At 36.0% G+C, this 22,284-nt stretch overlaps 1 protein-coding gene across 2 annotated transcripts; it reads right to left on the bottom strand.

Moving 5' to 3' along the window:
* Positions 1 to 14,990: 14,990 nt before the first annotated feature.
* Positions 14,991 to 16,473, bottom strand: LOC131050805 (elicitor-responsive protein 3). Of its 2 annotated transcripts, none has more exons than XM_059216864.1 (5): positions 16,315 to 16,473; positions 16,040 to 16,105; positions 15,714 to 15,840; positions 15,495 to 15,616; positions 14,991 to 15,291 (listed from the first exon to the last, which is right to left on the bottom strand). In XM_059216864.1, exons 1-5 carry the CDS (start codon positions 16,382 to 16,384, stop codon positions 15,230 to 15,232), a joined length of 447 nt encoding a protein of 148 aa, XP_059072847.1. In that variant the 5' UTR covers positions 16,385 to 16,473; the 3' UTR covers positions 14,991 to 15,229. The 2 variants fall into 2 exon arrangements, with proteins under 2 accessions (XP_059072847.1, XP_057841065.2); XM_057985082.2 differs by having other exon boundaries at positions 14,991 to 15,295; positions 15,499 to 15,616; positions 16,315 to 16,471.
* Between the last annotated feature and the right edge of the window lie 5,811 nt (positions 16,474 to 22,284).

Below are 22,284 nucleotides of genomic sequence, written 5' to 3' on the forward strand. Positions count from 1 at the left end.
ATTATGTTCTTTTTTTTAGTGATTTATACTAATTTTGTAATTGTTAATGATATTCTTAACATAGACAGAAGTTTAGGGAAAGGGAAAGGGAGTTGCAGTACCTGAGCACCTTTCTATGGATGTGGAATCATTAGGGTTAAGCAATGATGACCCTAAAGATCCCACAGTCCTTGTGAAATTCTTTAAAATGCCTCTTATAAAAATTAGAAAAGAGATTGTTGCTTTGGCAGCTGTGCATCCTACCACTGATGAGATACAACAGAGGGTGGAATTATTGTATAAGACAGCAGAAAACTTGCAAGTAAGTAGTAATGAAAGCTTTAATTATAACAAAAGTTCAATAATGGTTTATATTTTATTCTCTTTTTATGTCATTAACTAAAATATGCATGTATTGTTTTTACAACAATTTATCTGCCCTCATGAAAGTCGTTCCTACGATCAAGGTGTTGCAGGATCAAGTGATGACGATTTTCTTGTATTATCACTTGCTTGGCTTATCACTCTGAGTACCCAAAACACATCATACTTGATACTGTTAATGTTCAAAATAAAGGTTCATCCTCGTTTAAAATTCTTGCACTTTTCATATATTTAATGTTTGATATATTTAATGTATTATTCTTTAGGTGCTGTCAATGTTACTGTCCAAATGCCGACACCGCCTCATCAGAGCTCACCCTCACCTATATTGCCGACTACAATGTCGGCGACACGTAGCATGTAGACATCCTCTAGTGCACGTCATATTGGCCCGCCCACTATTGGTAGATCCCTCTTTTGCTCTATCTTCTGTCATGTGTTTATTTCCCTTCAAGCATTCTTTCTTGAATTCTAATGCCATTTCATAGTGGATTCATTTTTTGCAGGAGGAGATGCACATGAGGATGTGCCAGAGGTGACTACTACTGATAACATAGCATCGTTTCCTAGATCTTCTTGTATTGCTAGTACGGGAACATTGCAGGCCACATTCGTGGTGAGCGACGAAGAAATGCTTCCCTTAAAGATACAAAAGGTTCCAGGTACTTTAAAATTATTATTATATATACTCTAATTGTAATTTACTTTATGATCACTCATTTTGGACTAATATTGATCCCATGAATTTTTTGCAGGCAATGATATTTTCTATAAACATCTTAGTGACATTACATTGCAGATATTTGGGCCCACCATATGTAAAAGGTGGTACATCATATGTGAACTAACCATTATCCACTTTTGATTTCATATCATTGCTAGAATAATTTTCCTTTGATCCATTTCTTGAAGTGTAATAAATGTAGCTTCAGTTCATTTCTGAATCCAACAGGTTTGCTTTTGCTTTAAAAGGTGAAATGACCAAGAAAAAAGGTTAAAAGATGAATTGACAAACCAAAATGGTTGAGTGGTTTTGAAATGACACCTTTGACAAAACCAAGCTCCTTGAAAAAGCTGGAACATATCTAAAGTATGTGAGGGACCAATACAGGACCCATTTGGAGAGGAACCTAAAGTACGAGCGTCCCCCCATGATTCTAGAGAGGGAGTGGAAGGACTTGATTTTGGATGCCAAGGAGAGAATTGAAAGGAAAAAAGGAAATACACTAGTAGATGCCAGAAGAAGGTATGAGATACTATTAAGAATGTAATTATGTACTAATTAATTACTCTTTATATTTATATAATCTAACATATTTCAAACTTTTTATAGACTGGGTGACACGTCAAAGGCAACCAAGGCAAGGCAAGAAAAGCACGGGCAACACAAACTCAGCTCTGGTGGTTACATGAAACTTGCTACACGAATTGTAAGTATCTCATGTAAACTCCCATATTGTCTCAAAATATTAATAAATTGCAAAATTTTTTTTTTATCAAACAATGCAAGCAAAATTCATGGTACCAAGCAAAAATGCAGGGCTCTGAATTCAATAGAGCACCCAAAGAAGTTGACAAGAGAATTGCCTACCAGCAACGCTATTCAGCCATGGTTGATCGGCTACGAGAATTGAGTGGGCATACACAACATTTGAGTTCATCCATCACATAGGTAAATATGGTAAATGGAAGTTGTTTCAAATTGAATACTTTACCAATAATCTAATTGATGTTGAGTTCCAACTTAAAGTGACTATATTTGTTTTAAATAAGCAAGCAATGATAACAATGTACATGTCATTGGAATGCAACCTGCTAAATGTGAAACACCACCTGCACATGAAGGTCCGGATGTGCATCCCAGTAGTGGAGGTATTCATTTGCTATTCAAATTTATTTATTTAGCTATTAATACAATTAAACATCTTAATTTGTAATTAGAGTAGTAATTAATGTAACCTTTCTTGTTAATATTTTAGAGCATGTAGTCGGTGGTGAGCAAGTGGAGCATGATCTGGGTACACAACCTGAAGAACGTGATGTTCCCCACTCAGGTGAAGAGGACTGTGGTGTTCAACATGTTGAGGTTGAGGATACACAAAATGACGTGGCCCCATCAGGTAAAGAGCACAACAATTATGTTCTCTAAATTAATGAAATACTTGTAACAATAATAATTTTTTTGTTTTGAATTTAACCCATTTCTTTGTTATTGCAGAGGACCCCTCTTCGCTTCAGTGTTCTCATCCTCGGTATAGGACTAGGCATACATTGAGATCACGAGTAGTTGGTGGAACATCTGTAGAGGGGGGAAATGATGAAGACACCATTGTTCCACTTAGTCTTTTCATAGCTTCAAAGAAAAAACAAAGAAAGAAATGATTGTAATCTAACTTATTTGATAATGACTGATATTTATGTGTTAGTGAATGTAATTATGTGCTAATTAATGGTTATGGATGATATGTGTTAATTAATATTGATGAATGTTGCGTGTTAATTAATGTTAATCAATGTTATGTGTTAATGAATGTTATGTGATATTAATGAATGAATGCTATATTTTATTAATGGTAGAAAGAATTAATGAATGAATGTTATAAGATGTTAACGGGGAATTTAGAGTGATGTTAGGGGGTGGGGGGAGGGGCCAAATGAGCTTCCACCTTCATGTGGTTGGCCTTGTTAAGTAGAGAATATTAAACTATTCTCAAAACCAAGCGAAGCTCAACAAGGTAACACACTTTTCAATATTTCATTATGTTGCACAGTTAATCTTATTGAATAATGTATATTGAATCTTAATTGCAGGGTCCAATAGAGCCAACATGAACAACAACACCACGAGTTACTAGGTATAATGAACTCCCATATTGTCTTGTCTATACACGAACAATATGAGTTGCTTCTAGTGTTGATATCCAAGGTGGGACTGCAAAAGTTATGAATATGCCTCATCCTTGTAAGTTTTTCTATTACAACTCCTAATTCTTGAGACTAAACTTTTTGTTCTTGATGTTTTTCACTAGTTGTCATAACCTCTGACTTTGATGCTTGTGCCTTAATAGAACTAGATGTTTCTTGTATGCATACTTGGTCAAGGATTGCATTATGATGCTATAGGGATACAAACTAAGATTATTTATTGTATTGAGTTGCACATTTGAAATGACTTGCCTTATGACTGCTATGCACATTTATGTATATACACTATTTCTAGTCTATATATTGATATTAATTTTGAGAAAATATTACAAAACTCAGAGTATTCTCCATAAGACTAGAAAAAAGCTCAGATAAATTTCTGCAGCGTTTTCTTACAATTACTTGCGATCATTTTTTTAGGAGTCCTGGTATCCATTTATGATATTATGGATGCATACAAGCTTTGGACCCTTCAAAAGAAAGTTTGTTACAAACAACCAGTCAAAATCAAGAAGCAGTTATAAGTCCTTTTCAGCATCTATGGCTTCCTCTGCTTGTTGTTCTATTGCAACCTCCTGTAACTGCTCTTGAGCATCTTCTTTCTATCCCATATACTTATCTTTCCACTCTTGATACACATCATCACTAGGCCAAGTAAAACTAGCAATCTTCTATTTCATATCTTCTATCCGCTTCCAAGTGACTCGTACATGCCCAATCTCTGTTTCTATGAAACCATAATGAGATTTCACTTTTCAATTTCCTCAATTGTTTGGACAAATAAGGATGTGTCATCAGTACTAATAATTTGATTGATCCTTAGGGACAAATTCTGGTCCACCTCCTTTAACCAAGCCTTCTCTTCCTTTAGCTGGACAAGACCAATGAAACCTCCTGGAAACATTTCAAATTTATGATTTGAATATTCTTTCCTATAAAGTTGGGCTTTTCTTTTTATACTTGTTCCTTCCACTGAAAGAATATTCATGTCTTTTATAAACTCACATGTGGACCTTAGATTGTCATTCTCTTCTGCATTTGCATGGGAGGAACACATGAGCTATAACTCTTTACCTCTAGGCACCCACTTATTCAGGACTGGTTCCAAAGTGGCTTCTTCTTCTCTCAATTTGATCAAAATATCAAGAATCCTCTTCATATTTATGTATACATTGGAGGTTTTGACTGAGTCAGCAAACTTCAAGATGGTGCCTTTCACCTTCTCCTCATATTTGTTTGCATACAATGTCTAAGCTTGTTTCAATTTTTACAACTCATATTCGACATTTTCAGGTAATTGGGAACTAGAAGGCATAGCAGAAGGGAGATATTCAATGATGGGACTAGTAGGAGGGGGTCTTGCTGGAGAGGAGGCTATCATGAGTGTAGAAGATTCACTGGGATGATATTGACCTACCAGTTGACTCTGGAGTCTAGCAATTATGCCGTCTCTGTTGGCTATTCCTTCTTTAGCATCATTGTAAGATTTTAAAATAGTCTCCAAATTCAATTGGAGATTAGCCTTTTCTTGTGCCTCTTTCTCTACCACCGCAACACTAAATTTTGCAGTCTCTAGGACTGTGCTTGCAGCTTCCACTACCCCTGTGTCTTGGACTCTTTTAACTATCATGCCTCCTAAGAGGTTAGAATCTGATGCATCCTTCCTTCTTTTGTTTTCATCCTTCTTTAAAGACCACATGACAAGAGCAACATTATCTTTGCTGAATGTCACTCCTTCCATAGGCTTTGTTTCTTTCCTCATTGCATCAAGCACTAAGGGATCAGCTATATCCCATTTAGGGAGAATCAACACACCAGCCTTTGCTACCATTTGTCTTCCTTTCTCAAAGGTGATTGCTTTGAACTCCTCCATCATTTCTTGCTTAACCTCTTCTACCTGAGTTGAATTTTTAAGAGGCTGTTCACTTTTCCTTTGTTCACATCTAGTCTTGAATTGATCAATATTTTGCTTCCATAGAAACTGTATAAAAGCTCCTGATGTAACAAATTTACTGTCAGCTAGGAATTCTTCACTAGCTTGCTTAACAGTAAGGTCCATTTCTTGGCCCTTTAACTCACCATCAGTCAAATCCATTTCAACATTATGTAGCTCTTTGGGCATCCCCTCTTGTGTCTCCTCATAGGTATAGGCAATCTCACCGAGACTCCCTAACTGCAATAATTGTTCAACCACAGCTTGTTCATCTCCAATGTGGATAGGAGACTGAGATGGAGAATATTGAGGCTCATCAGTTTCAATTTCCTTTCCCACTCTTTGCTTCTTAGGGGAATCCTGGATGTCAATGACATCTTCAATTTTCCTCTTCCCTTTTGAAGTGGAAGGCTCACCTGTCACTAGCATTATCATAGTGTACTTTGACCTTTTGTGCATTACATAGTCACCACGTGGTATATCTCTAGCAAAGGAAGGCTTAGCCAATACCATCTTAGCCTTATCAGGCTCATTTTGCATTATGGCCTTCCTCTTTTCTTTTAAGGTCTGCATGAGATCTTCAAAATAAAGAATCAAGAATTTTATTTTCTCCTCAAATGGATTGAAGCTAGAAAGGGGGTCATAGCCAGTGTCAAATTGATGGATAAAATCAAGGGCTTTCTTATATGCCTCCCACTTCTCCTTCCTCAGTTCTTGCTCATCTAAGCTGAATTCATTTCTAATCAGATCTTCTGGGAATTGAAATTGATGTGGCCTACCTCTACACACTACTCTTTTTCTGAACATGCCATTGAAAAAATCCTCGGGGTCTGCACATCTTGACACTGCAGTAGATAGCCTATATGGCTTAAAGAATTCTTGAAAAAATCTCCATCCACCCTTAGTGATCACAAAATGGTGAGCCATGGTAATAGTTGGGAAAATAGTCCCTTTACCTCTATTGGTTAGCTCTGCTTCTTGTACTCCCCCAATTTGTCTCAGGACTTCTGCAATCCCTATCTTCAATGGGACTTGATAGGGTAGTAAAAAGGGGGCACCTCTAAATCCAAACACTATAAAAACAGTAGACACATGGTACACATATATGTCTCCCCAATTGTGAACAATCTTGATATCCTCTGCAAACTCCTTTGGTCTGAGAAACTCCAAAAGAGCCTTAGGAATTCTAGGGTTTTCTCTGCATAGAAGAATCCTAATTTTAGATGCAAAGAATCTATCAAACTTTAAATAACTTGCATCTTATCTATCCCAAGATAGAACAATACTCCACAATTGCACTGGCATCTCCTCTTTATCCTTGACCTTAATCAGGTCCATCTCCTTTCCAAAATAATCAGCCCCTTTGAACAGAAACATATGCATTAACATGGAGTACCATCCAAATGGCCTATCCACCTTACCATTTTTGATTCCTACTAGCCCTTTATGAATTGCATCAGCAAGGTATGAGGCATAATCATATTTTATTGCTAGGGAGGGGTTTAGAATTTGTGCAATCATTAACATATAATGGGTTGGAATATTCTTTTCAGCATCCTCTCCAAAAATCTGGCATAATGCCCAATACATACCCTTAGCTCTCAGAGTGAATAGGTTGAGAGAGAATGGTTCCATTATGCTGGGGCCTACAACTATTAACCCCCCTATCTTTACAAAGAATTCTTTCAATGGGCCACTTCTAAGATGATCCCTTTGTGTGTTGTAAACTTGGGCTAATGACTCAAAGTCAATAGGTTCTAAAAAATTGGAGGACTCACTGAGTTTAAACACTTTCCTGAATTCATCTTCATTTATCTCAATCAAGACTAATCCCTTTATGTTCCTGATGCATCTTGCCACAGAGTCATAATTTTGTGCAATCAGGTCTAACAGATCAACATCCATAAAAACACCTCGGACCACAAGCTTTCCTACATCCTGCTCCCATATGCCATTCAAAGGAGCTGGGGAATTCCTCTGCCCAAAACTGACTTTGAAGAGTCCTAAGCCTGACAATCCTATTTCAGGGTCCCTCAACCAATTACCCTTATCATAAAGGCCATCTCCAATTTTTAGATGAGGGTCCTTAGGTACTAGCTCTTTGGCCTTAGCCCCAACATTGGTGGACATGGTTAATTGCTCTAAAAAATCATCACAGATATTTCAGTCCTCGTAATTCACTTTCCCTGTAAATTCTCTTCTGGGTGTCATTCTGGTCAAACAATTATACCACTAGAAGCTAGCATAGACCTCTAATGAAGTAATTCATAGAGCAGTATTTGAGAACAAACCAAGACTTATCAAGAAAAGCACAAGAAACCTAATTATTCGCTTGAAGAAAATCGCTCTGCAACAATTCGCTCTGCAACAAACTTCGATGAAACAATACTTAGCAATCAAGTTGATGTGAACTGAAAAGGGCAAGTTGGCATTTAAGTTTTTAGAATTTAATTCTGCATGCTTTGGCTTTCTTTTCAGAATTAAATTCGCCAAATTGAATTCAAAACTGGCTCCAACGGGTCATAATTTCTCTAAGTCTTTCCTCTGTTTCGCTCTTTCGCTACTTCGTAGAACATAAAACTTGTGCTCTTTTCTTTCGTGAAACAACACTGGCCGTTGGATCTCGAGAACTTACATCACCTTTATCTCTGTTTAATCTCTTTGCTTTAGTGTCAGGCCCTACCTCCTTTTTGCCACTTCGCGGAGTTTAATAGTCGTTCACTTTTCCTTCGTGAGGCCGCACCAAGCATTAGATCAAACTCAAATCACCTGGCCTTTAACTCCAACTAGGACCGTCAATCCTTTTAACTAATCGCGCCTCAGCTTGACAGCTAACAGTTTTCACCATTTCGCTGAGGTTAAGTTGCGGGCATCTTCGGGTCACGAAACAACGAGAAGCGTTGGATCAATCTTGAGATGAATGCCTTTTAAGTGGGCCCTTTATCCGAGAATTACTTACCCCACTTGTTATCTGGTTAATAAATGCCACATGGCAGTTGGCCATTAGCCCTGGAAACTCCTTTTGGTTCCACCCTTAATCCACCACGTGTTCCCTTTTACTATTCCCACATAACTGCTGGTTACACCTAGGCGGGCCCTCAACCACTTTTTTAAACCACGTGTCACGTCACTCCTCTATGTGATTTCCACCTATCTTTTGTGACTTTGCAAACATTATTCTTCATTTGGCTTGTAGCCACGAAACCATGAGAACCGTTAGATCAAAAAAGACTTGATCTGCTTTTAACTTCATGCCATGCCTGTCCCTTGGGCCCATCGGCCTTTTTGCTACTTCCCAATGACTAACTTGCTAGCATCTTATCTTCACGAATTCACTCAAGTCGTTAAATCTCAAAAACTTGCTCGTTGATTACTGTTTTTATGACAACCTTGCCTAGACCCACTGCATACCGCCAACTGAGTGCCTTGTCACTGCCATGTCATCGCCAACTGGGGTTACCACATTTACTAACACTCTTAGCGGGACCCTCCACCTTTTCGCTATTTTGCTGAAGGTATAGCTCGTGCATCTCCTAGCCACGAAACAACGAGAAGCCATTGATCTTTTTCCAAGCTCTACAAAAAGTGGCGGCTATTATGCCACATCACTCCTTCGTGTGATCCACCTATCTTTCGCAACTTCGCGAACATTATTTTTCGTTTGGCTTGCAGCCACGAAACCACGAGAACTATTAGATCAAAAAAGACCCGATCTGCTTTTAACTTCATGCCATGCCTGTCCCTTGGGCCCATTGGCCTTTTCACTACTTCGCAATGACTAACTTGCTAGCATCTTATCTTTGCGAATTCACGCGAGCCATTAGATCTCAAGAACTTGCTCGTTGTTTACTCTTTTTATGACAACCTTGCCCGGACCCACTGCATACCGCCAACTCAGTGCCTTGTCACCACCATGTCATTACCAACTGGGGTTACCACATTTACTACCACTCTTAGCGGGACCCTCCACTTTTTTGCTATTTCGCTGAAGGTATAGCTTGTGCATCTCCCAGCCACCAAACAACAAGAAGCCATTGATCTTTTTCCAACCCGATCATTCTTTAACCAAAGAAGACCGCTTATCTCTGGGACCTGCCAAACCCTTTCGCCACTTCGTGAAGCTTAAAACACGTTCAGCTTGATCTCACGAAACCACGTTGTCTGTCCAACCAGATGAAACTTGATCAGTGTTTAGCTTTGGTCCAAACCTATATGCCGAGTCCACCTTCGCCTTTTGCTACTTCATGGAAACTAAGTTTCGAGCACTTTTTGGTCACGAATCAACGCGGGCCATCAGATCAATAGAAAATCGCATGATACTTATAAGGCCTGACGAACATTAGAAAAGGTAGATTAAAAGCAAGCAAGAATAAAATATTAAAAGGGACTGCCTAGGTAAATGACAAGGGGAGAACACTTTTATGATAAATGGACCCATCGCTTAAGTGAATATAGTAATGCCAAATTAGAAACCAAAAGGCCTTTTCTCAGGTATTGAAGCAACTTAAAACCTAAACCTTGAACCCCTTAGGATTTAAAACAAATTGAAAGAACTTCCTTCCTTCGATGGCTCTTTTATATATTTTTTTTTATAAAAAAGATCATCGTCGGAATTACGATGAATACCAAGCTTTCGACCAACGACTTCTTTGACTATCGGTAGAGTCCATTGGATTGTTGAATTTTTGATGGGCATGGCATCGTCGACCAATCTGACGCTGAGTTTTCGACGGTGGATTTTGTTGACACTTTGTTGAAAATCCGACAAATGGCTATCGAAAATCAGCTCCGAATGTACTAGTGTAAGGTTTGGTAACAACTCACCTTGCATGGTTAAAGGTAGAGGAACTATTTCATTGAATGTAAAAAGTAATGCAGATGATGTCTTTTGGGTTGATGGATTAAAACATAACCTTTTGAGTGTTGGTCAATTAAATGATAAGGGATATCTTCTAGAATTTAAAAGTGGAGTGTATAGGATTCTTGGAAGTAATTGAGAAGTGATTGCTACTAGAAAGAAGACCAGAGGTAATCTATTTCATCTGAATACTAATGTGAATAGCTGTTTGGTGGCAAAGAATGAAGACAACTGGTTATGGCACAAGACATTTTGTCATGTGAATTTTGACAATTTGATAAAGGTTAGTAAATAAAGTATTGTGAGAGGTTTGCCCCAACTTGTTAAACCTGATAATATGTTATGTAAGGATTGTTAAATGGGTAAGATGACTTCTGTATCTTTTAAGAGTAAGTCATTCTCTTTAGAAAATATTATAGATTTGGTTCATACTAACCTTTGTGGTGGGTATGTGTAGGATCATAGTGTGCCAAAACAGGCCCTTAAGTGGCAATGAAATTTTAGAAAATTAGAGCTATGCAACTTGACATGAAAATTTGAATAAGTTGTGAACATTATTTTTAAAATATGTAAGAAGAGAATCTATAGAAAATTTAATGTAGTTTCTAAGCCACTAGTTGTTTTTTGAAAAACAAATCCTATTTGAAGAAGATTCTAAATTTCAATGCAGTGGTACTAAAATTTCAGGAAAAAGATAAGAAGTAGATGTATATCTGACCACCCTAATCACAATCAAATCATAATATTTTTTGATAATATTTATAATATAAGTATTAGACTCAAGTCCAGATGTGACACATTTTTTTAAGCTATCATATAAGTTTGGATCTGGGTCATATGGTGTTCTAAGGGTCATATGGTGTCCTATGACCCCTTAGGACACTGTATGACCCCTTAGGTGTCATATTTTGTAAGTTGTATTGACACTATTTTTTATATTGTAATAATGGTTCATCTTGCCATCTTGGGACACCGTATGACCCCTTAGGACATCATATGCTCCTAAAGGTTTCATGTTTTCGTTATGTGGAGTCTGGAGAGAGAGAGAGAGAGAGAGAGAGAGAGAGAGAGAGAGAGAGAGAGAGAGAGGACATGCCACATGATGTCATTAGGGGTCACATGGGGTCCTAATTGAGCCACACATGTGTTATAACACCATATGACCCCTTAAGACACCATTTGACCCCTTGAGATATCATACATGGTCCAAAGAGGTCATTAGGTGTTATGTGGGGTCCTGAGAGAGAGAGAGAGGAATACAATACAATACAATAAGATATCAAAAGATAATATATATCAATATATTGACATACACATACATATAATACACATAAAATATCAAAAGGTAATAAACATACATACACACACATGTGTGTATATATACATACTATATTATATATTATTATATAATATATAATATATTATATATATATATATAATTATATATATATATACACATGAAATATCATATTTTATATATTATACATATACATATATGTATGCACACACCCACATTTTAAACACAGGCAGAAGCGTGTACGCGTTGTTTTAGCTTTAACACCATGTATGCACTACTTATTGTAAAGACACCCCGTACGTGGTTTTTAAAAAAAAATACCTCATACACGTTGTTTATAGTACAGGGAGCCCATACGTGCTTTTGACTATTCAGGCTTGTGAATAGGTCTGGATGACAAAGCTACAGGTTGGAAGTTTGATTTCCCTCCATTTCCCTCCTTTTTGACATGTTTTGTTTTAACAACTTGGTTTCTCGACTTTGTCATCATCAGGTTTACACTTCTTCAAGTGGGTATTTCTAAAATTGCCACCATGTTTTCACCCATCTTCTGAGTTTTCTAACCATATAAGTTTTTTAAAATTTGAAAAACAATAACATATTATTATTGAATTTCTTTTACCAGTGTCTCCATAGTTCTTAGAGACATATGTGTACCATTTTTTTAATAGATTTTGGTCTACTTATATCTAAATTTTTTTAAAATTATATATTATTGTAGTGCACTTGATTCTTTACAATTAAAAAAAATAAAAATGGTATTTTCGATTGTTTTGGTGCAAGTTATGCTTCTCGCACGAATAGGTACCTGATTTTTCAGGATGTGCTTGATTAGAAAATTATTAAAAAAAAAATACTCAACAAAAAATTACAAAAAAATACACAACTTCTAGTGCCTACTCTTAACTATCTTTCTGCCAAAGGATTTGTCAAAATACTAAATCTAACTATGATTTTTTTGATGCGCATGTCAGACACTGTGTTATGTTTTTTAGAAAGAATCAGGGTCTATTTTTCGTGCGCGAAGGATTTGACCCCCTTAATCTTATCCAATTTTTAAAAAACGTTTCATAGTTTGGAAACTAGATTCAGAGTACTATAATATTTGTTCTTTGATTATCTTCATATCTTGAGTGGATGACTTTCAACTTTCGCCTCCAAGTTCAAGTTCACCTGATTTCAGAAAAAAGTGTCTACTTATACCCCCCTTTTTGCACACCATCTTTGTGCACTTACCCATAATAATTAAGTGTTCATACCTCTCCTACCAAAGATAAGTAGTATTTTTGAATGCTACTAGTACTTGAAAATTTGTTAATTTGTGAAAATTTTGATTATAAATTCATTTCCTTGAAATCTTACCAAAATTTGAGGATTATTTATTTCTTTATTGACATAGAGAATATTTTTGTTAATGCAAAGAGAATATCAAACATTTAAAAGAATATAATTTATAATATTCTTCAACACATTGAGTGCAACAATTATCAAATGAATAAGAGCCCAAGACTCCCCACCTAGAAGTTAAGGTTGTAAAATTAAAAGAAAATCAAGAGGTCCCTATGAATAACATCCAGGAGCTAATGAATTACTATAGGGATTCTATTAAGAAAACTATCTTTACCATTCAAGTTATTCAACAAGAGATCAATCATTAAAAATAGAAGAAAAGAAAGAGAAGTGAAGCGATATCTGTAGCTTAGAGTAGCCTCTTGTATAAGAGTCAAAAAAGACAAAAGTATTTGATTGATTTTCCTAATTCTCCCACTCAAGTTAAAGAGGGTGCTAACAATCCAAGGACTCAAAGTGTTTCCTTTGAAGAGTGGTTGGAGTTAGTGCAAAAAGAATGACATGTGACAAAGGGACTTAAGTCCTTTACTGATAGTTTTTGTGTTGGTTCTTAACTAGTTCTCTATTTTTGTTTGTTATGATTTAAGAACTTTCTATTTTTTTTTAATCAATGTCTCTCATTGTGAGAATAGTTTCTTTTGCCTTAATGGTGGTTATGTAATGGATATGAGCCCTTCCCTATGCTTATCTAATCAAAACAAATATCTAATGAAACAAATTCACTTTTATTTTCATTCTTATAAATGTTACACAACAATCTCTATAGCATATCTAATTTCTAGATTCACACATTTTTTTACTTTTGATGTAACAAATACAAATTATTTTGTCATATAGATTGGACATTAATTCAAAAAATAAAAATTCTCTTTGATTTAGGTCACCTTTATTCTAATGTTTTCCTTTAATATATCCAAGTTCATTAGAATAATTTTAATTCTTTGTGTATTATATTTTTATAATTTTTTTGATAAATTATTAGTATTGCCTATATCTTTAGCTTTGATATGTAAATGTACTCTATAATTTTTTAGATTGATACTTAAATTGGATCATACATCTACTTCTTTTATAAAAGAGGCATTGACAACTTTTTAATTAAATATTTGGACATCTTGAATTAGTTATATAAAAAGACACATAGATACGTATATAAGATTTACAAACTATCATATATCACTTAGGTGAAATAATAGAATGTTCAAAACACACCTCATGATAAATATGCATTCTCCAAAGTGTGATTTTCATCTAATTGAAACTTGATCTCAAATAGTTTTGAGTTATAAAACTACCTTCGACCTTACTTTAAGTTGAATTTTAGCCATATTGATAAACTTCAATAAAGATAACAAATTGCTTGAAAATTAACATGCATCATGAAGTTTCATTCAAATTTCATATAATGTCATTTTAAATTGTTTAAGAATAATAAATAAAAAATAATGCTGGAATCTCAAAGTATAATGCTCATATGATCATGCATATAAAACTATCACACTATTAATAAATTTTAAATAAAAGAATTGTGAAGTACAGTAATTTTAAAATAAATTAAAATTTATTTGTTTCTAAAAAAAAGATTTTCAAACTAAAAACTCTCAAATAAATATATTTTTAAAATAAATATATATTTAAGATAATCATATGTATTTTAAAAATCAATTTACTATATATCATAAAATTTTGTTCAAATTATGTGCAAAGATATTTTAAATAATAATTTAATCTTTAAATCTCAAAATATTACTTTTATTACATGCTTAGGCATCCAACAAGAGAGTTCACAATTTGTGTAAGAAAAACAAAAAGCTAATAATAAATAAAGCATACCCACCATATAAAGTATAAATTGGATTTGATTTAAAGCTAAGAACAACAGAAACCTAAAAATTGGATTTGATTTGGTTTTAATTGTCATGCAAAATTGAATTTGATTTGTTTTAAATTGCCTTAATAATGATATCTATTGATTTTTTTTTGCATATGTTTTCTCCATTTGATTTGTTTTTTATTGCCTTAATAATGATATCTATCATCATTTTTTTGCATTAATTTTCCAAATAAGTATGATGGACCTTCTAAAATGATAATACGTGTATAGGAGGTCAACACAAAGTCAGCACAATCCTTTTAAAAAAGACAAAAGATAGACCCCAACGTATAATTTTTAAATATAGATATACTAACGTGATACAAAAAGACACACCAAATATAGAATAAAGTAAAACTTAACTTATATACACAAAAATTAAAAACACAACTAAAATACATTTAAAAATAAAATCACTCTTAAAACTATATATTTTGTTTATGACAACTTTCATTGTATAACTCCGTCAATAACATAGACAATGATAGTAATTATTAAGGGCCAATCCTCGACTTCAACTAACTACTCGTCAAAACTTCGGCCTATTTCACACCAGAAATATTTAATAAGAAGACTAATATTCAACGATTTATAAGCTATGAACCTGGATTGGCAGGTAGCTAAAATCAGTTATAAAGATCCTTCTTTCCAGCCTCCCTCCACCTCCTCTTCTTCTTCTTCCACATAACACTCTTCCTGCAACACATGTATCAATCATGTCATTTAGTGAATATCTTCCAAAAATCAAGAATTCCCAAAATAACTATGCTTTTGAGATATGTCTTCTCTATAATAACAGATATATTAAAGATTATTATTTTAGATCTCACTGTAATATCCATGGTCATGAAAACAGAATTGTTACTGGAAGCCATTTTTTAGAGAATATTGTGACTTGCCTTGGGAGTGAAGGTGAGTCCCACTTTGATCTGCCCACAGTAAGTCTTGTCCATGAGAACCACATTATAAGGTGTAGGGAGTATGCTTCCTTCCGTCAACACTCCTTTCAATGGAATACTGTGCAGTCATAAGGATTTACAAGACTGTCTTTCTTAAAAAACATCAAATTTCAAGAAAACCAAACCGTGCAAATTGGAAGAGATTTCTCACTTACATTGCTTCTCCAAGAAAATCATCGGCGCTGAATCTATCCTTGTCCAGTATTCTGATAAGCAGATCAGAAGCCCCTTCTGAGAGCTTGAAAACAAATGTCTCATTCCATTCTGGATTGCTGCCTTCATCTGCAACATATTTACCATGTAAACCCTAAATAAAATAAAATAGAAACATAATATGATCGTAATGGTTAAATATTGATGTTGTGATTGTTATTGTTAAATATTCATGTAAAAATTGAGATCTGTGACCTCACAGACTCATAACGCTGGTGACAAAATGTTTGCCGTAAAAATATATAGGGAAATAGTATAATATACTTACTGGATGCAACTTTGCTCTTGTGCTCCTGAGTTTGGTATTTTAGGAAAACATAAGGATCCATCTTACCTGCAAATAAAAACAATTGGAAGATCAAGGTCATTAATCTCTTTTACTAGAGCAAATTCCATTTGGCGCAGCTCAAGAAAATCTAAAAATATTTTAGATCTGCAGGCCCGGGTCTCATCCATAAGAAATCGGTTATCATATTACAGCCGAAAAGCAAAAGATGTAATAGATTCCAAACATAAAAATTGAGAGAAGATGACTGAATTTACTTAGAAATTCAGTATTGTGCAGGCCATGGGCGTCGACCAGGAGCACCTCCAGATTTCCCAAAGGGGGCATCTCTGTTTTTGGTGTCTTTAGCCCTCCCTGTAATTTGCACTATTGAAGGCCAAGCGCAAAAACGTTGACGAAGGAACAAACAAAAACAATATGGAAAAGAAGCCTTTCTGTAGTACGCGTAAATTGTGTGACGTGTCCTTTGAGGTCGCTCCTTTCGTCGTGTGGCGCCTTTTTCCCCCTATTTTCCATTGTATCTGGACCGATTGCAAAATCTAATTATAACTTGAAAATTACGTTTTTGTTGTCATGCTTGGGAGGAAGAGAGGAGTTCAATTTGATAGTCCTATTTGGTGATTTTATATGTATGGTTGGATAGGAGTAATGTGACATTCACATGACATTTTTTTTAATCTATTTTTTTCTTTTGTATTTTGGGTTAATTGCGATTCTTATTGATAACATTAAAGGTATGCTTTGGTTTTAGTCTTTTCTTAGATGTTTGTGAAGGATAGAGAGTTTAAATTTGATGGTGTGGTGATTTAAAAAATAAAATAAAAAAATCTTATGATAATTGTCATTAGTAATTTTTTGGAATTAGTTGTGTGTAGATCTTTTTCATCAACATTTTGGATTATATTGTATGATTCATCATCAAAATGAAATGCATTGAGATAATGGATCATGTGGATGAGAAAAATCTACACACAACTGAATTTGGAAAATTACTAACGATCTTCATGGATTGTGGAAGCCACATGAATTTAAGATAATTGTGTTATATATATATATTAATGGTAAATGCTACCAAAGGGAGTAGCTCCCTATATTAAATTGAAAATAAAGATTACATGGTGTTCTTTTATAGATATTTGTGTAGGATGAAGCTAATCCCAACACTAATTTCATACATTTTAACTACCTGTAGAGGAGAGAATAAATCTTCATTATCTTCAAGAAAATCTTGCATCTCAGCCATATTGTTCTGGTTAACACCCTTCTTAAATAGTTCCCATGCCTTTCTCATTTTTCCTTTCTTTCCCTCAACATTCAGATAAAAAATGCTAGCCAAGGCACTAGGAAACAATTGCAACTTGATGTTATATGTCATCTCCAACTAGAATGCAAATCTCTTATGCAATTAGGAATTGTCCAAATCTAATACCCCACAAGGTGTCTCCTAGCATTTAGACCACACCACTGAAGAAAGCCTCATAAGGGTAAGTACACCAAGATGGGGGACTAAAAAGTTGCCAATATATTTTGCCCAAATAAAGCCATTTGGTGTGTGCCAAATAGGGTGTTCGCCATATTTGGTGTGCCAAGCCTAAGGTTTGATCACACCAAACCTATTTGGCGCTTGCCAAAAGTTTAGAATTGGAAAATTGTCTTTTTCCTTTCTCATACTTTAAGCTATATTTCATGTATATATTGGCAAGATGTTTGAGAGTGGTTTTAGATCTCTAGGGGTTATAATGTATATTCTAAGTTTTAGACGATCATTTAAATTTTTAAACTTAGTCAAACTTTAGTATTCAACATGCTCCTAGTAGTATTCTCTAGCTCTCTCTATGTCATTGTCTTTATCTCCCACAGACTCTAAACGTATAGATCCCTCTCTATCACTCTTCCTCTATCCTATTTCTATCTCTCTCTATCTCACTAACTCCTATCTCCCCCAAGATATAACACTACCTCCTTACCTCTCTTTCCTACCCTTCACTCTCTACTATATATTTCTTCTCTCTCTTTACACCCCCCCGCTCACTTCCTCACTATCTTTAATTCTCTAGGTCTCTCCTAGCTTCTCTTCCTTTGCACCTCACCTTCCTTCCTTACCCTCATCTCTATCCCTTCCTCTCTCCTTCTCTCTTCTTCTTTCTCCCTCTCTTATTGTTTTTCTCCCCTCCCTCTCCATTCTCTCGATCACTACCTCTCCATCCCACCCTTTGTCTCTCAGCATCCATAGGTCTCTCCTTCCATCTATATTTATGTCTCTACCTCTCCCTCCCTATCTCATTACCCTCCTCTCTTCCCCCTCTATCTCTCTCACCTCTATCTTTCCCCTAGGTCTCTCACCCCTCTCTCCTTAGGCTCTAGTTCTCATTTCTATATCTCTCCCCTCTCCACTCTCTCCCTATCTCCTTACCCCTCTTTCTATCTTTTTGAACTTCTCTCTCTCCCTCATCTCTCTACATCTACCCTCTCTAGGTCTCTCCCACCCTCTCTCCTTATCTACCTTTCCTCCCCTCCTTATCCCCATCTCTATTCCTTCCAACCTCCCTCTCTACTCCCATCCTTATGTCTCTCCCTCTCTATGGAGAGAGAGAGAGACCAGAGAGACATGGAGATAGAGAAAGAAAGTTAGAGAGTTAGGGAGGGAGGAAGGGAGATAATTGAGAGAGAGAGAGAAGAGAGAATTACCAAGATAGATAGAGGGAGGGAGGGAAAGAGAGATACCTAAGAGAGATAAAGAGAGTGAGAGAGAGAGTGGTGCAGAGCACCTAGCTCAAAGTTGTCTTTTCTTGCATTGTAGAGTTTTTATGTGATTTCAAGTTATTTTATGTTGTAATAAGGTGGAAGAAATCCTATGATACTTTTTGAAGCCATAGTTTGGTTGTCCACACTTTTGTTGTGCTCAGGATCGAAAATTGTCATTATCCTGAAATGTTGTCAAAATGTCAATTTTTGGTTTGTACTAGGTGGATGCCTAGAAACTTGCTAGAATGTTTGGAAATTGTTTAAATCCATTGTGGGATGAATTTTGAGTTATTTTAAGGCCTTGAGAGCCTTGGAGTGTGTTTTTGTACTCATAGGTAAAAGTTGTCAAAAATTGGTCATGACAACTTTTGCATTTTTAGGCAAAAGTTGTCCATGAAGGAAATGGCATTGGAAGTTGGTTGGAACCAAATTAAAATGGTGTATAAAACCTTCTTAGCATCTCCAATAACAGGCTAATCAACTTTTGGTTTGCATTCAATTCACTTGCCAAGGGTTTCCTATGCTTTTCCTCACGTTTGGACCATTTTTGCTTTGATTTTCTGCTTTTGTATGACCTGTACAGTTTGGTATGGTGCTCATAATAGAAGAGGATGTTAGAAATTTTTTTTATCTTTCCAACAAGTATAATATGAAGGTCTGAAGTGCCCTGGATCAAAAGTTATCACTGTTTTTGTAAAAGTTGCTCACAAACCCTTGAAACTTGGGGTTTTGACTGTAAAAATGCATTTTACCTAAGCATCCATGAATGGAACAAGTTGCAATCCATTGGATGCCTTGGGTAGGATCTACAAATATTTTTATAGTATGTGTTTTTTGTTTTTGCAGGCCACAAGGAAGAGAATGGGTGAGATGAATAACACACAAGCTTGTAGCTAGTGTGTGGGGGCAGCAAAGATTGTTCATTTTCAATGCCATGGAGAAGTGACACCCCAGAAAACCATAATGTTTTGGAAATTTTTACAAGTTTAATAAAAAAATCCAATTTTTTTTGGGTTGGCGATTGTGACTGGTGAAGAGTTTGGAGCACATCTTCCAAAACTGCTTGGAAGCCCTAAACCCCTTAAAAATAGCTCTTTTTCAGTAACCTTAGTTGTACAACAAACCCAGATGGAAAAATGATTGATCTTGTGTAACTTCCAAATGGGTATTTGAATATGTAAAAATATCTGGGGTTTGTTAGGAAATTTTTGGGAAAAAGACCAAAAAATAGTCAAAGAAGGGCTTGTCAATTAAGCCTAATAGCAGCCGGTAGAAGCAAGTTGAAATCCTAGGGCTTGGGAGGAAGGTGCAGACCTTGTCAATGCATAAAATGACCTTGAAAATACCTACACAACTTAACCACAACCTTTAAGCATATTGTTAGAGTGAAGATCCTTGGTGGAGGTCTTTGCAGCCTAGTTGGAGCTTTGGGAACCTAGTAGGAGACCATCTCAAAATCAGAGATTTGGGTTAGAACCAACAAGAAACCTCAAAAGGCTATACCTAGGAGGCAAGCCAATAGAGTTTTAGGCCTTGGAGGTCTAAGGAGTGTACCCTAAAAAGGTACCTTGGAGGATCTTGAGTAGAAGGGTGAGTTGAGGAGTTGGGGTGAGTAAGGGTGAATTGGAGAGCTAGGCATAAGATCTTTGCAATAGAGTGGTATCAGAGCCATTCTTTGAAATATTTGGTGTATATCAGATTGTGAAGAATCAGAAGCAAGTTCAAGGCCTCCAAAGGCAATGACTCCATAAGCCATCCAATAGATGGTGGTAGAGATGATAGAAGGATTGAAGGATATAGAAGGAAGCAGAGGAACCAGTGAGGAAAAGAAGGAGAAGGGATAGGTTAAGATAGAATGGGGTGATGAGACTGATGAAGAAGTGGAAGATGGAGAGGAACCAACAGCAGTAGCTATGCCTCAAGACCAAAAGTTATTCCTAGATGTAGTCAAATCCATTTCTAAGGACAATCTGGATGGATTACCCACATATGGAGGAAACCTCAATGGAGAAGAGTTGCTAGATTGGATAGAAGCTCTCAATAATCATTTTCATTACAAAGAGGTAGCAGAAGAGAAAAGAGTTAATGTGGCCAAATCAAGAATGAGAGGATCAACATTGGTTTGGTGGAATATGATGCAAGAAGAAAGGATACAAGAAGGCAAAAAGAAGATAACTTCATGGGAGTGTATGAAGATCAGACTTAAGGAACAATTCCTTCCAGGAGATTATGAAGTTCAAATTCATAAGAGACTGCAAAATCTAAAACAAAGGGAGCTAGATCTCAATGCTTACACAGAGGAATTCCATAAACTAAGCCTCAGAGCTAAGAAGCATGAGAATGAGGTGGAGAAATTGGCTAGATACATGAATGGATTGAGACAAAATATACAAGATGAAATCAGTATCCTTACTCCTGATACCATTCATAAGTGTTTTCAGTTAGCATTAAGGGCATAAGACAAAATCAAGAAGAGGAGTGAACAAAATCAAAAGTTTAGAGGTGGTAGATCCTTTAGAGGAAGGGGCACTTTTAGTAGAGGACAACAAACATCAAGGAATGAAGAAAACTCAAGGAAAGAAGGTGGTGGAGACTCTTCAAAGGGGCAATTTAGAGGATAGTTAAGAGGAAGAAACAATTCTAGGGGCAGATTTGGAAGTTCAGGAAGAGGAAATTCAATTTTCATCAGTAGATGTTACAATTGTAATCAAATTGGCCACACAATGGGAAGGTGTCCGGAGTAAGCAACTAGTTCTTCACACTCATACATGGGTGAGAGAAGAACACAATTAGTGCAGGAAGAAGACAATTGAAGTGTGTCTTCCCCTCTCAGCAAGGTACGCCTAGTGACAGATGGTGAAAGTCTAATGCTAAGAAGGTCTTTGTTGAAGATTCCTCAAGCTCAAGAGCCACCACAAAGGAAGAGTTTGTTTAGAACAACTTGTAAGTCTCAAGGCAAGATTTGCAAAGTGATTGTAGACTCAGGTTCAACTGAGAATATAGTTTCAACTGAAATGGTGGATAAACTCAAGTTAAAGAGGCTGCCATATCTCACTCCCTACAAGGTGTCATGGCTCAACCGGGGCCAACATGTCTTAGTTTATGAGAAAGCATGGGTAGACTATGAGATTGGTGAGTATAAGGACAAGATTTTATGTGATATATTCCCTATGGATGCTTTCCATTTGTTGTTGGGATGTCCATGGCAATTTGATGTAAAGGCTCAACATGATGGTGAGAAGAATAGCTATTTCATTATCAAGAATGGTAAGAGGTATCAAATGGATCCATTACCTAGTCCAAAAGAGGAAAAACAAGTGGGATCAAGTGTGATGATGATGAGTGGGAAAGAGTTTCTTAAGGTGATGAAACAAGAAGGAGATCAAGGGTATGCTATTGCGTTCAAACCTAGTGAAGAAGGTAAGGTAGATCCAATGGAAGAAGTGCCACAAGAGGTGAAGGGTCTACTCAAAATATATGCA

Source organism: Cryptomeria japonica, chromosome 2, assembly GCF_030272615.1.
Source record: "Cryptomeria japonica chromosome 2, Sugi_1.0, whole genome shotgun sequence".
Taxonomy (NCBI): Eukaryota; Viridiplantae; Streptophyta; class Pinopsida; order Cupressales; family Cupressaceae; genus Cryptomeria; species Cryptomeria japonica.